The following is a 16647-nucleotide window of genomic DNA, read 5'->3' as shown; positions in this document are numbered from 1 at the left end:
CCCTGACTGCACTTGGTTTTTAGAAGCCAGCGGCAGTGAAGAGAATTCTTCAGCCAATTTAAAAATGGTTTGAAAGGGTTGGGAAATGGAAACAATGCCCTGTGAATTTGATCCCAATCAATCAGCTAACCATAAAATGGGCTTGGCAGGCTATTCTGAGCATCTGAAACCAAAAGCGAGACAACCAACCGAGCAACTGGTTTCCAATCCTTTTTATGGGCATGCTACCATTTTTAAAACATACATAGGTGACATCAGAGACAGAGAAATTTTGTATGAATGTTTACCGGTCAAAAATCCTTGTGGAAAAAAGAAACCAGAAATCCAAAATGATTTAGGTTGACCTCTTTTGAGCCAGAACTGGGGGAAAAAAAAGTTGATATATGTTAGGCATAAAACCCGACATTCCATTTCATTTCATTTCATTTATTAAATTTGTATACCGCCCTTCTCCCGAAGGACTCAGGGCGGTGAACAGGGCATATATAAATAGAAAATACAAAAATTAAAAGAGAATTAAATAATTGCCCAGATAAAACAGTAACAATATAAAAACCCATTAAAAACCCTAACATCCCCCATCAGGCCAGGCCAGCTTGTTCAAATAAATGGGTCTTCAGACTGCGCCGGAAGGAGCGAAGGTCTGGTGCCGTCTGGAGCTCAACCGGCAGTTGGTTCCATAAAGCCGGAGCGCCCACAGAGAAGGCCCTCCCCCTGGGGGCCACCAGCCGACATTCTCTGACCGGAGGCACCCTGAGGAGGCCCTCTCTGTGGGAACGCACAGGGCGGAGGGAAGTTTAACTTATAAGTTAAGTTAAGTTTAACTTCATAAGTTTAACTTATGAAACAACGGATTGCTGTTATTTTATTTGCAGAGAGGGAGAACTGAACTGGGTTTGCCAGGGTGTTACTTTTCCATCTAAATGGATATGGCTTCCATTACATTTAGTCCTAATCCAGGAACTCTTCGGTGCTGCAGAATGACAACATTTGAAGTTCTCCCAGACCAGGGGTAGGCAACCTCGGCTCTTTTATGACTCATGGACTTCAACTGACTCAGGATTTCTGGGAGTTGAAGTCCATGAGTCATAAAAGAGCCGAGGTTGCCTACCCCTGTCCCAGACAGAATGAAGCTCAGGGCTTCTCTCACACAGATCAGAGACTGGAGGATATGAGGAGTCACTCTTGGCACCTGCCTTCGTTTTTGGTCTGTCGCCATTTTGGGTGCTTAGTAGGAAGATAGCAGGGTGAAATATATCATCTCTTTCCTTTACTCCCAATGTTATTGGTTTAAGATTGGAACTCAGTCAAAGCAGCCATGAGTACTTTGCACCATGTTTGAAGTTAAAGAGAAATAATAGTTCTGATGCATGGTTGAGTGTCTCCGGATCAGAGTACCTGCATAAATGCTGATGAACTCAGTTTGTATATACAGCACACCAGCAGCGTATTATTTCAAAAAATCATAATCATCTGGCATGATTATCTTAGAGAAGTGGTAAGTCCAACATCTGATGGCAATGTATTATCAGGTCACAGTAACGAAGATACCTTTTGGAATTATGAAGCTACATAAAATACCACTGTAAATTTTTGATGACAAAACCGTATCCATTCTGCAAATAATCAGCTAAACCATTTAGGAAAAGCAATAATGCCATTACTCTCCCTTCTCCATTATTCCCCATGCCAAGAATGGGGAATATTACCTTCATTCTGCCAAGCATTTTCTCATTAGTTTATTTGCTGCAAGTCATATTTGGCACATTAATTTAAACAAGACAGAAGCCAACTTGTAATAAATGGAAAGGCAAGCATTTGGCATGGTTTTTAATGTCCTTCCCCCTCTTAAAGTGTTTCTTGTCCCTACTTGTTGCCTAATAATCATGCCTCTGACCTTCATTTTTAACAATTTGAACAGTCTCAGCTGCCTGAAATTGTTACTGTTCCCTGAACTAATTTCTCTTCCATGGGTTGTATGGTTCCCCCCCCCCCGACATACATACTTAATGCGCATATTCTTTCAGAGATGTTTTTTCTGTGCACATTTCTGAGTTGCAAATTGCACTTTGGTAGGCTAATGCATTCTGGTTTGCATATACATTTCACAGGCGCTCACTGGCCTGTGTTTAAATGAATTTACCTCACATTTTATATTTTATGCTAAAATAATCGATGATCTCATGCAGTACTGATGATCTCAACCTTACCAATTTTAAGATGAGTGGATGTCAATTCCCAGAATTCCCCAGCAAGCCATGAGAATTCTGGAAGCTGAAGTCCACTCCTAATAAATAGGCCATTAGTGTTCTCAACTTTTCTCTCTGTGTGGGGAGTTCAAGGAAGCTAAAGAATGAACTTCGGTTACATCCTTTCTTAATTTTCTTAAAATCTCTTACACCTGAAACATAACCTAAATTATAGATCATCAGTACACTGTACACCTACGAGTAGCATTTCTACTTACATCTATGAAGCTTGTCCTGAGCACAAGGTCTTTCACCCAGGACCCCAAAGGTTTCAGAGATGGATATGCGGCGTTGGCCCAGAGGGTTGGAACCTGATTGTTAAGAAAGCTGTGGTACACTCTCTCCATTTCTTCGGACATGACTACAAACCCCGCAATGGCTTTGTTGAGTGTTTGTAGAGAGCTCTGAAAATTGAACAACAACACTGTACTTTAATCTTCTGTGGAGAGGAAAAGAATATAACAGCAATTTTATCTTCTTGAGGCAGTTGTATTGCCAGTTCCCTCGCTCTCACGTTAGCTTCCATGATCTAATGCAGTGTTTCTCAACCTCGGCAACAGCTGAGAAACATTGCATTAAACAGATGAGCATGGCTGGCTGGGGAATTCTGGGAACTGAAGTCCACTCATCTTAAAGTTGCGAAACTGAGAAACGCTGATCTAATGAACTTACGAATTGGAGCAGGTAGAAGGGAAGATCACTGATAAAATCTCAGTGGTGCTGCAACAATGTTTACTGAAGTTGTCTATACAACACATGGAGGTTGCCTTCACATCTTCCAGCACATTCTTACCAGTACCCTTGCCTAATTGTAATAAGGAGCTTAGCAGTGATACACTGTAGAGCAGGGGTCTTCAAACTTGGCCCTTTTATGAATAAAGGTAAAGGTTCCCCTGCACATGCGTGCTAGTCGTTTCCAACTCTAGGGCCCGGTGCTCATCTCCGTTTCAAAGCCAAAGAGCCAGCGCTTGTCCGAGGACGTCTCCGTGGTCATGTGGCCGGCATGACTAGATGCCAAAGGTGCACGGAACGCTGTTACCTTCCCACCGTAGTGGTCCCTATTTTTCTACTTGCATTTTTACTTGCTTTCGAACTGCTAGGTTGGCAGAAGCTGGGACGAGTAACAGGCGCTCACTCTGTTACGCGGCACTCGGGATTCGACCCGCCAAACTGCCGACCATCTGGTCGACAAGCTCAGCGTCCTAACCCACTGAGCCACCGCGTCCCTTCTTTTATGACTCACGGACTTCAATTCCCAGAATTCCTCAGCCAGCATGCCTGGCTGAAGAATTCTGGGAGTTGAAGTCCATGAGTCATAAAAGGGCCAAGTTTAAAGACCCCTGCTGTAGAGATTATGCAGGTGTTTCACCTTCCAAATATTTTTGTCCTGTCTCCCTTTCTCCCCTTCCTCTGAGAGTAATTTAAACATCATTATAAGGCAAATTGGGGGAGGGGGAGGGAATGGAAGAGGCAGAGACAGAAATCCTTGAACTGATGTGGCTATCTAGGTAGGGCAGCTATTACATTGTGTGTGTGAATATTCATTCCATTTCTCAGTTTAAAATGAAAATTATCCAGTATTTTATAATATTTTACTAAAAATACAGCAAAACAAAGCAGTATAAATAAGGCATAAATAAGATGATATTGAAACCAAAATATATTCAGAGAATTTTTCACTGGTCTTTCAGGAAAAATCCTCAGGGTTGTGTATAGTTAAAATAAATTTTAACAAATTCTGCACAAAATAATATATAACAAGCTAAGGCAAAGGATGAGCATACAGAATCAAGCATCAAACAATGATGAACTCAAACAAAGCGATCCTTCTTACAGTCTTAATCTGAATTGATTTGTTTGAAAATTAGCTCCAATGACATCAATTAAAATCTTCAGATTGATTTTTCTGCTTTGATCATCTACTTTATATTATCTATGTTTATAAGAGGTTTTCCCAACAGTTTTTATCCCCGTTCCATAAATAAATGGAAACTATCTACCATATTTGTTTGAAAAGACAAAAATGCAACTATCTTGTCTTAACCACCTTCAATTAAAGGAAGCCAGGAAAACTAACCTGGCTTGACCAATGTTCTGAGAAATAAGGATGAAATTTTTCTGTCAGTAAAAGTATATGCCTGTGAAAATAGTGAGATAATTCTTGGAACTGTTTTCCTGATTTGTCACTCTCTTTTTACAAGGTTAGTGCATTCTTTCCAATGACAATATTCTTGCATTCTATGAAAGCAGCATTTCTCCCATGCAGCCCTCATAACAATCTTTATTAGCCAGAAATTATTTCCTGCTGCAGTAAGAGTGGGAGGGGCTTCGGACTTCCTGCTTGCTTCCCAAATGACTTTGTTGTGGGAAGCTGACAGAATGTTGGAAATCATGATCACATGACCATAACTGACTACAGCGATGCTGCAGCAGCCAGAACTCTGTGAATACAACTGGTGTGAAGATCTTTGAAATTCCAATTATACACAAGTCCTGGATTTTGTAGCAAAATCTTTAAATGAGAGAATATGAGATATAGATAGTCCTTGACTTACAACTATTTGTTTAGCAACTGTTCAAAGTCAAAACAGCAGTAGAAAAACAACCAGTACTCACACAGAGAATTGTCGCATTGTGCCTATGATCATGTGATCAACATTCAGCTGCTTGGCAACCAGCATGTATTTACAGCAGATGTTGCATCCTGGGGTCATACAATTGCCTTTTGTGACTTCCCAGCTGGCTTCTGACAAGCAAAGTCAATAGGGGAAGCCAGATTCACTTCATGAGTGCATGTGCCTAACAACCATGGCAAAAATGTCACAAAATTGGGTGCCACTCACAGAACAATTGCCTTGCTTAGCAACAGAAATTCTGGTCCCTATTGTGGTCATGTCAAGGACTCCCTGTACCATGATTCAAAAATTGTTGTCTTATGGTGAATCATTTGGCCTAATGGAAGCTTACAAACAGACAAGAGAACTTTAGTAGTATATAAATTAGAGTAGTCCTCAATTTATGGCAACAGTTGGGACCAGAACTTCCATTGCTAAGCAAGGCAGTTAATTGAGACATGCCCGATTTCACAGTCTTTTTGCTGTTGTTAATAGGCAAAGCACCACAGCTGTTAAGTATATCACATGGTTGTTAAGGAATTCAGTTCCCTCCCCCCCCTTGTCTTTGCTAATTGGAAGTCAGCTGGGAAGGCTGCAGTAACAATCACGTGACCTTTGGAGGCTGCAACCATTGTAAATCCATGACAGTTGCCCCAAGCATCCAAGGTTTGATCATATGACCACAGGGACATTGTGAGAGTCATTAGTGCAAAGATCAGTTGTTCAGTCAATTTTTTTCAGTGCTGCCGTAACTTTGAATGGTCACTAAATGAATGGTTGCAAGTAGAGGATTGTCTGTAATGCCATATATAGTGAAAGGAATAACACAGACAAACTACTAAACTAGGCTTGCTAAGTCACAATGATGTCACAGGTATTATTTAGCAACACTCAGTCTTACATATGTCTGTCTGTCTGTCTGTCTGTCTGTCTGTCTGTCTGTCTGTCTGTCTGTCTCTCTCTCTCTCTCTCTCTCTATCTATCTATCTAATTCAAGGGTGTCAAACTGCCAGCCCACGGGCCGAACGTGTCACACAGAAGCCGTGCCCACCCCATTGCTGGCAATGGCAAAATAGTCCTGATACGATGCACGACGTCATGTGACATTGCAAGTTTGACATGTCTGATCCAATTTCATATTTCTTAACTGCCCATCCCCCTCAGAGAATATGTTTGCTTTCCAATAGAAAGTATCTGTAGTTTCTCTGCAGAGAGTATTTCTGCTTTCCAGATAGAGAGTATCTCTTCTTTCCAATTTATTTACTTTTTTGGTAGAATGGAAGAATGGTAGAACACATGATTAGAGAAACATTTTGTTTAAATCCTTGGTTCTCAGTGCATGGTAGTCTTAATATAAATCCAACAAATTCATAACTTCAGCATTTATTCCATTAACTAAGAAACGTATGTTTTTATACCCTCAGCAGATTGAGAAGGTTATTAAAACGATCTACTTCTTGCCCAAGGACCGTCGTTAGAGAATCTATTCGACTTTTGCTATCCCTCGCAAAAAGTACCTCTGCAGCAAGATCCATGTCCAGCTTTTCTGCAAAACAACAACATTGTTTTCATCTTTTCGAAAGTTAGGTACCACATATTTAAAATCAGCTACTAGCTGATTTGAGGAGAGATTTGTGGGCCAGCAGGAAATATAGGATGTGCTCAACAACTAAGATTTCACACCAACTTAGAATTTACTTTTATTGTTAAGAGGCTTTGACACCAAAAGAGATGCTGACCAAGGCATTTACCTAAGCCTTTGGTGATGGCTAAGCATCTAATCCCCAGGTTCTCTTAAATTCAGAAAGTTTACTGCCAGCCGTCCTAAAGGGAATCATTTAATGGCACTGCATAAAAGCATAGAGCAACCGGCAATTAGTCTTCCTGGCCTTGGTTTTGACTTCTTAATGTCCCCTTCAGCCAGAGGTGATGGGATTCAAATATGTGAACAACTGATTCTCTGTGTGGATGCCGCTTCCGGACGTCTGTTCTGGGGCTGGGCAACAAAAAATTACTATAGCTACCGGTTCTGCCAAAGTGGTGCGAACCAGCTGACTGCCACAACTGAGAATGTTGCACTCCAGTAGGAAATAGGCCATGCTTTCAAGGGCATTCTGGGCACCAACTTCACACACCACCGCAGAGATCCAAATCAAATTGTTTTACGAGATAATATATCAATCAGGGAAGCATGACAACCATAATTTTTCATAGTGGGTAATACTAAAATCAAATCAAGTAATAAAACAAAATAAAATAGTCTTCCTAGATTTTCCAAGGCTTGGTGGGCTAAAAAACACGACCAATCCTGAATTTAAAACAGCTGGTATCCTTTCAAGGAAATGAAGGTGTTTTTTTAAAAAAAAAAATATCCTGTGTCCTGCAATGTAAGATTTCCTTTGGCAGACTCAGAGGATCTTAAAATGCTAAAATACAGTTTCTACTTCTAACAATAATAATGACACTTTTCTACATTCTATAAATTTCAACTAAAATTATCTCTGTGTATACAGGGAAGGAAGGAATCATAAGAAAGACTTTTTTCCCTTCCTCCTGTCAGTTCTGACATTCCCTTAGAATAGTTATTAGAACAAAGTAGTTGGTTTTTTTGTGTTTTAATATATTGTATAAACACAGGTGATCTCTTTAAAAAGAAAGGGGGCTTATTTCAATAAAAGCGGGGCCTTTTGTTGGAAATTTTGAAGAAAACCATTGGAAAATTAGACAAATGAGACAGCTACAGTATAGCACTGAACTATATGCAATATACTGAGTTAACAAACAGTACAGTATATCCCCAAAAATTGCTGGATGCAATTGCTAGATAGGGCATTTTCCAGATTAAACAAACATCTTTGGAAGAAAATATTAGGTGACTTCCTTTGCTAATGAAGCAAAACAAAGGAACAAACCTAAGCATTTATTTCAAATGTTCAGACACACTAGCATATTCTGGAAAGCAGTGCAAAATTCTATGAACAGAGTAAGTAGATACAGATTTTACAGTATATTTGAATAAACACATACAAGAAGCTGCCGAATGGAGTTCTGGCAAGTGGATTTAAGTTACATTCTGTTTCTGGACTGTAATAACCCAAGTTACAATCAGAATAGACAGCCAACTATTTAATAGGGCTGACATTAACAGGTCTTATCAATTAACTATGTTTTTTCAAAATAATTATTCAGCTCATTAAGAATATTTGCAGATATGCACTTAAAAGAATAACTTGCCTCAATTAAGACCACCGATCATCCCCTCAAAAATGGCTTATCAATAGCAATATCATATCGTACGTTGTTTTTTAAAGGAACCTAAAATTAAATTAGTTTTAATCTGCATTAAATAAAACCATTATGCTGATTACTGCTTATTGCCTTATAGCAACTGTATTCAGAGTCTGCAGAACAGAAGCATACAAACCACAAATGGCCTGACAAGCATTTTTCAGGGTGAAGATTTTATTTTGTGCATTTCCCAAAGCAGTCTGCAAAATCCATGGCAAAGTCCAGCACAATGTCTATATCGTGATTATAGAAACAAGGTACAGTCTGAAGATTACTTTCATTCTACATCCCTATTCTTAGTTACAAGATGTTTCCTGAAATGATTGTCATGTTTTTTAGTTTTCGTTTATTTTCTCAATATTAAACATGAAGAACAAAAGAAACAAATTAATTCTCTGTGAACCTTGAGTAGCACAGATTTTACTAAAATAACATGATCTTAGACAGCAGATAAGCAAATTACCAAGTTACTCATCTTAAATTATGTTCCAATTACCTTGTAATATACAGTATACTGGAGAATATATATTTTTAAATGGATTTTGCTGTTATAATAGTTTAGGAGACTGATATATTTCCCCAGCCAATGTATACAAAGAACTAAGATATTTTTTTATTTATTGAAAGGAATCTCTTGTTATATTAGTTTCAGTTGAAAAACCCCCTTCTGTATAAGCTTGTTTGTTGTTGAAGATGACCCTAATATCTCTACTTACGGTATATAATACAAACAAATAAATATTTTACCTCAGAGACCATGTCTCTCTTCAATTCTTTTTCCCCCTCCTCTAAACTTTTCTCCACTTCCACTGATGTCTATAGAGGAGAGCTTCCGATCACACTGTCATATTACTCCCCACCCCCAGCAGATGTCAATATCCTTGTGTTCAATATAAACAATATAAACAAAAAGTATTGAATCCTACTCACCATGCTGGTTAGGGAATGGTTAGAGAATAGACTACTTCTTAAAGATAGATAATTTATATCAGTGTGAATATCTGGAAAGTGATTGTTTAACTGAGATAACAGAATACTTTGTACATAAGGGAATAAGAAAAGATAATTCCTGATATTATGAAAAGTAAGCAGTGATTCTCATACCAGGAATTTTAGCAAGGATTGAACTAGCAAGCTCATGAACAATCTCATCATTGCTTTTTCCTGATCCCTGGGCTGTTGTTCGTGGCTGTACATCAAGTATTGTAGTAATCAGAGTATTAGTTTCCTTTCGCTGTAAAAAAGAGAAAATATGAAAGATAGTAATTTTTGTAGAGGCCCATATTCAAAATGGCTGACACTTAAAACTGAAAGATTTCTTTCCATAAATTTGCCTATTTGTTTAATTTCACCATAACTATGAAAGCACACTAATTTTTTTTATAAAGCTGAAGATTTCAATCATAAAAAATAGTTCTATGTGAAAATCATCACACAATATATTTTTCTCCTTTGGTCTTTGAAACTGCTTATAAAATGCATTCATATTAGCTTTCTCATTTTGATTCTTTAATCAACAGAAGTATTTAAACCTGAATAAAACTTACTTGGCAACTCAGTCAAGTAAATAATTTTAAAGCTTTCAGTTGAAGAAAAGACAATCAATCTACATGTTATTAACTTAATGATCCAATACCTTTTTAGAATATAGCATCAAAAGTAGCCTTAATGATGAAGGTTAAATTCATATTTAATGGTCTTATGTAATTACCTTCTAGCAAAAGAATTTTTTAAACCTTTTGCTCATTCTGAAGAGCCATAATTTCTTATGCTATGTACATCTTGTGAAATGTTTTTCAAAATGTTGAGCTTTAAGCTTATTATATCCTTCATTTGTTTATGACTGATATACCATCAACTATCATTAACATTTTTAAAACCAGTTCCTCAGTCTTGAAGGAACAAATTTTGATATGAGGCTCTCTGAGCTTGGTAGTTTTCTTGCAGACATTTCATCACCCAAACTAACATCATCAAAATGAGCTCTTTATCACCAAGTGTCTGTGTTTTTACTATATTATTTCTGCCTAATACTCCATTTCCTTACTGGAAAACATTATAGATAAATGAAATGATTTACTGTAAGATAATATATCTTGTTTTTAAGGAAAAACTCAAGTTCTTTCTTCCTTTCTGTGCCCCTCTGAGTTTACTTATTTGCTCCTGTTTTTTGTCTTGTACAATTTTTGTGGCTTTTGCATTGTTCCTTATTTTTAAGTTGCATGTAATAAATTGGCATTATTATACACACAAAATGTGAAATCATAGCTGCCAGTTTATTAGCTGGTGTTGGCTGCATACACATCAAGTTCTTCCCAAGAATCTAGAACAGGGGTGTCAAACTCAATTTCATTGAGGGCCGCATCAGCATTGCGGTTGCCCTCAGGAGGCCGGGTGGGTATGGTCTGAGTGGGCGTGGCCTACTGGGTGGGCGTGGCTAGAGTGTGTACGGCCTACTGGGTGGGCATGGCCAGCTCTACATCGTTCGCATCAAGGGTGCCTATGGGGGCCTGGGCAGGAGTGAGACAGATCTGAGGGTCTCTGGCAGAAGGAGGGTCTCTGGGCCAGGGCCAAGGCAGTGGGTGCCGTTCCCTCACTGTTTCCAGGATGGCTTCGCGGGCCACATGAAACCACTTCGCGGGCCGGATCTGGCCCCCAGGCCTTGTGTTTGACATGTCTGATCTAGAATGTTGTCCCAAAGGTTCTGAACTGAAGAAGCTTCTTAGATGAGAAGTGAAATGCCTTCAAGGAAAAAATAAAGAAACTCCACTTGCCTTTTGAAAACCATCTTTGGGACAACCATGACCTGGATGACTGAGAATCTCGTCATCACCTAGGACACAGGTCGGCAACCTGCGGCTCCGGAGCCGCATGCGGCTCTTTGAGCCGTCTCTTGCGGCTCCCAGCCACCCGGTGCGCGCGCACCTCTTCCAACGGGCAGTGGTGCGCGCGCACCTCTCGGAATGGGCAGGGGCACCGCTCTTTGCGGAAGCTGCCGCGGCCCGTCTGCTAAGCTGCCGCTTTCGGCAGCTTCACAGACGGGCCGCGGCGGGCTTCCTGAAAGAGCGGCACCGCTGCCCATTCGCGCGGAGGTACGCGCGCACCTCCGGTCGTTCGGAGAGGTGCGCGCGCACCTCTCAGAATGGGCAGGGGCGCCGCTCTTTGCGGAAGCTGCCGCGGCCCGTCTGCTAAGCTGCCGCTTTCGGCAGCTTCACAGACGGGCCGCGGCGGGCTTCCTGAAAGAGCGGCACCGCTGCCCATTCGCGCGGAGGTACGTGCGCACCTCCGGTCGTTCGGAGAGGTGCGCGCGCACCTCTCAGAATGGGCAGGGGCGCCGCTCTTTGCGGAAGCTGCCACGGCCCGTCTGCAAAGCTGCCGAAAGCGGCAGCTTTGCAGACGGGCCGTCGCCATCGGGCAACCGGGAACAGGTTCCATCTCATTTTTAAAAAAATGGCAGCCGCGTGCGTCCACGCATGCGCAAAAAACCTTTTTGCGCATGCGCGTGCATGGACACACGCACGCGGCTCCCTCTTTTTTTAATTTGTGATGGAACCGGTTCCCAGTGGCTCTTTTTCTTTTTTAGGTTGCCGACCCCTGACCTAGGATATTGTAATATATCAGTGTAGCATAGGAGTGAATCCAAGCAAGGTGGACTTTTGTCATTGACAGATGGAAAATTTATCAACATACATATTTTCTAAGTGTTGTCCAAGATTTTTTGGTATGGCACCCAGCGTGTCCATAATCATTGGGACCACCGCAGCTAGTTTAAGCCATAATTTTCCAATTTTCATTTTAAGATCTCGATACTTTGTGATCTTCTCCAATTATTTGTCTTCAATTCTACTGTCTCCTAATATTGCTACATCAACTAACCACATTTTCTTCTTTTCAGCCACAGTTTATTTTGGAAATCCTACAATATTTTAACCTGCTCATTCTCAACTATTTTTTCAATTCTATGTTCCCACCCATTTGACTGCATTAATTAAACTAGCTTGCTATGGTGCACCCAAAATCAAACCTTCAGTTTCTTTTTTTAATGTTCCAACCGTAAGTCATTGTCAGGTTTTACCTTATGCACTTTCCTCTCAATTTTTTTTTATAAAAATTGTCCATGACCTGCCAGAATATAAAGAAATGAAACCAGGGCTTGATTTTGGATGTGCAAGAGCAAGCTTTTCAAAGTAGCGCATTCAAACTCAGAACTGAAAAAATCATCAAACGATTCAAAGTGCAGATTACGTAAAGAAATGGAAGAAAATTAGATTACATACTCTAGTGGTGCAGAAATATCACGCAAACTGATTATAAACAATGACATAATAGTTGTCAAATTGATTCATTGGAATATCTGTAAAAATTATCATGTACCTACCAACAATGGAAACATAGAGTTGAAAAATTAGTTGAGAATGAGCACTTAGAAAATCCATACATTGACAAAATTTTCATCTGTCAATTTCAAAAGGTCATGCTCCTGATACATGACATCCTAGGTTCTTGGGAAGAACTTCATGCACATGAAGGCCAACACCAACAAAAGAACTGGCAGAAAAGATTTCACATTTTTGTGTACCTAATAGTATTATTGATAAGTGGATACAAATGTCAAATCCAGTCTAAACATCTGTCTGACTGTGCAATCAACCCTAATAATTTATTATATTCATATTACACAAGGATTCATCCAGGCTGTATAACAGATGACAGATACCTGAAATACTCCCCGGGAAATCTTGCCCTTGAACTAAGATTTTGTATTTTAGGCTGCAAGAGTGGATTTTTTCTGTTTGCAGATTGCTTCGGGTTTCTGCCAACTGTAAAAGTGACCTGCCCCATGCCGAGAGAACTAGGAGATGGTGGAGTTTAGAATGTTGGTTATTCCATGGAGAATAATTAAGATGCTTTTCAATGAATGATTTAAAATAACCTCAGAGAAACTCCTTTAGATGTTAGAGAGCGTGATTTTATTTAACAAGAATACTGCAGACTGTCGGTGTAAGTCTGAAGTTATTCTTCTGCTTAAGCAAAATTTAAAATTGATATGGCAATATTATTGGTATAAATATTATTGGTAATGAAATATGTATAGCATACATTATAATAGGTTTTAAAATAACTGAAAAGAAAACCCTTTACATGACTGAGAATTATCTTAGTAATATTTCAGGGATGGTCACATTTTAGGAATTCTGCACTGAATGCTTAATACTGCTTGTTATTTTTGTGCAACTGACTATACATGAGTAAAGTCGTCCTTTTACACTGAGCTGTAGAACACAATTATCTTAAATTAGTTTTGAACATTTATTTTTAGCATATTCACACCTGGAATGCTAAATTGGCGTTTTCATGCATTCCAAATATTTCTGGGTCATCAATCAAAGGAAGGTTTTCAATATACTCCTTAAAGTTTTGCAAACTGTCAGCCACAGGGGCAAAATATATTCCTGTTTTATTGAAAAGAAATAGAAATGTTTTAAAAAAACAAACACAATAAGAATTTCATATATTCCATTAGATGCAATTTTATGTAGATACAACTTTAATAATTAATATCATACTGCTAGCTTTCAGAGAACATTCTACCACTCTAGATGATATGTGCCAGATTAGGTCTCCCTAAAGTTACAGGAGTTCAAATAGTGAAAAATAACTTCCCAAACATCTATCTTAGAAATTGTCTAAGCATTTTATAATTTTATAATTCATAATTTTCCTCTAAGAAAGAAAGAAAGAAAGAAAGAAAGAAAGAAAGAAAGAAAGAAAGAGAAAGAAAGAAAGAGAAAGAAAGAAAGAGAAAGAAAGAAAGAAAGAAAGAAAGAAAGAAAGAAAGAAAGAAAGAAAGAAAGAAAGAAAGAAAGAAAGAAAGAAAGATAGATCGAAAGTGGAGAAGGATTTTTAAAAGTTCTAGGGTGGCAGAAAAATGAAGTAGCTAGAAGTAGAAAAGCTAAAAACAGGTAACACCGTAGATAACTAATTGGGAAAATAAAAATAGGAGAACAGAATTTAGGCCCCGGGAAAGGCACAAGCTCTCTGGAGCCCTTGGGAAGTTATTACTGTTTTAAACACTGTGGAGGACGTTCTCAAGATCGTTTCAGCAGGTTTCAGCAGTTTTAGTTTTTTTCAGAGAAAATCAGCGGACGCATGTAGAGAAAAGCAGAGTGGACCAAGGGCTGAATTTTCTCCAGTTTTTGGATTAAGAGAGAGCGAGCAGCACAGAACCTATTCAGACAGGGTACAAACTATGCTTGGCATTGATGTTAATTAAGACCAATAGTGTTAACATTTTCTCTGATGGTGTTTTATGAGGATGGGGACGCTTGGGCAGCTCAGGCTCAAATTAGTACCTGAAACACTCCTGATTGAGATAGATATACACATAGATACCTGCACCCCGATGACAGGAGGCAAAGGTGAATTACCTGATCACCCACACTAACAGCGTGGAGTAAAGTCTTTTATTGTACAAAAAATACACTCTTAATTTGCGGAGCATTAATGCCAGGGAGAAACAGACCATGTTTTGCTCAACAGCTAGCAAGGAAGAGTAGGAGGATGAAATCAACGCAAATGCTCTGAAGGGCAAGACCAGAGGATGAACTATAATAAAAACCTGCAACGAGTACAACTGAAACTGCGAGGAAACTATTCACAAGGGTGGCTCGTTAAGAACCTAACCTTCATATTGGTAATGAGATGTAACTGTTTGTTTCCAAATGAACTGAGATTAGATCAGAGAGAGCAAGTTAGGAGATAGATGTGCCCGAATGCTCAACTGAGAATAAACAGAGGGTGGGAATGCAGGCTTTGTAGGAAGGTGAGCTGCACATTTTCTTCTTCACTGCAAGCAAAGGAGATGGCCAAACATATGTTAAAGGTTCCAATTACTAGATTATATTTGACTATTTTAAAAGTCAGAATGTCTCTATTGGGATTAAAAGACAATGGGTAGGTCAAGCCTTACAGGAGTTTTCAGAGCTTTATATTTGCGTTACGCCTTACGTTTAGATAATCCAATAGACCTCAATTCTCCTACTAAGGTTTGTAAAATATGTAGTCATTGTGAGAATGTGTAGAGGCAGCCGGCTTTCTAGTGAACTGGACTGGAACATTTCTATCAATAACTTCAACATGCAGCTCTAATTGAAAAATTATACGGTAAAATCAAATGCTTGTACTCTTCCAGTGATTTTCAAAGCAGGCACGTGAGATTTCTTCAATAAAATGAAATAATACTGATCTGTATTTCTATCAATCTCAAGAGCCTTGACGATTCTGTGACGCTTCATTCTGCTAGTCATGTATGAAATGGACACAAAGGACTTCTCATTTTGCTGAGTCTGTCTTGGTGATCATTCCCTACTCTGTATACAGGTAGATCATGACCAGTGCAAATTCAAATAATGCAATATTTGACACAGTGTGAATCATAAATTGATACCAGGTTGTGCTTAATATGACTCAAAATTTAGTCAATGCAAGACTAGCACGGGTGCAAGCGCATACAGTTGTGGCGGGGTGGCGGGGTTAGATGCTGTTAATTTTCATGTGCACAAATTGGAGGAAAAGAAGATCATGTTAGAGGAAAACAGTACAAGTTTTAAAAAGAAGATGCTTGTAATTATGTTAGACCAAAGATTTGATGTAATTGAACATAAACAGGGTGTTAGCAACATTAAAATAGGACATGTTGGAATGCCTGAATCTATGGTAGAATTGTTTTTTTTAATACTGCTTTCCATAATTACTCTATGACTTTGCTAACCATTCATTTAAGTTATATTATTTTTGTCCTTTGCTGTAATTAGTATAAATAGAAAAAAATATGTTGAAAATCTTTCTGTTCAGCTGGAATGAATCATCATGTTTTCCATAGAAATATCACCTTGAATAGTGTAAATTTGAATAACACAGCCATTTTGTAGGATTCATTAATTGCACTAATCAGTACCTACTTGCTTTATTCAAGTAATGGTACCTATATGTAAATGTTCCTCTATATACCAATAAAGACACCTGATGTCTGTATATGCTTTTGATCAACCACTTGCTTCTTAGGAAACAAGTACTGCTCCTGAAAAAGCAAATTAGTGAAGGGGAAAAAAAGTTGCCTTGAGCTCCTACCAAGAAACCACTGATGGACGACTATAATTTAAAATAGCTGAATAAAACATTTTGCTAATAATGGTGCCCCCCCACCCACCAAATACAATATGGGCTTAGAAATGTCTAACCACAGTATGCGAGAGATTCCATTTTATTTTTTATTTTTAAAGAAGACTTTTTGAGTTGGATCTACTGAGAAATAAACTCAGCAAAAGAGCAGTAGGGAATAAACATAAGCTCATGGAACAAATTTTTACCTATGCAGGTAGAATTCTTCCGGAAGCTTTTATTTTGAAAAAAATTGGAACCCAATGACATATTGCATCAAAAAAAAAAAAGAAAACTAAAGTCAAACACAGTTGGAATCGGGAGGTATGAAAGGA

General features: G+C 38.9%; 1 protein-coding gene across 1 annotated transcript in view; it reads right to left on the bottom strand.

The window, feature by feature from the left end:
- Positions 1-16647, bottom strand: part of DNAH6 (dynein axonemal heavy chain 6) — a gene marked incomplete at its 5' end in the record, with an annotated part of 188976 nt that overhangs the window by 4288 nt on the left and 168041 nt on the right. Inside the window, 5 exons of the mRNA XM_083353480.1 lie at positions 288-360; positions 2468-2653; positions 6283-6410; positions 9257-9386; positions 13484-13605. Coding sequence (XP_083209606.1) covers positions 288-360; positions 2468-2653; positions 6283-6410; positions 9257-9386; positions 13484-13605 — 639 coding nt within the window. The remainder of the gene's footprint in view (positions 1-287; positions 361-2467; positions 2654-6282; positions 6411-9256; positions 9387-13483; positions 13606-16647) is intronic.

The sequence above is a fragment of the Vipera ursinii genome (genome assembly GCF_947247035.1).
Source record: "Vipera ursinii genome assembly, chromosome: 2".
Classification (NCBI taxonomy): Eukaryota; Metazoa; Chordata; class Lepidosauria; order Squamata; family Viperidae; genus Vipera; species Vipera ursinii.
This window is presented reverse-complemented; position numbering and strand designations above follow the sequence as displayed.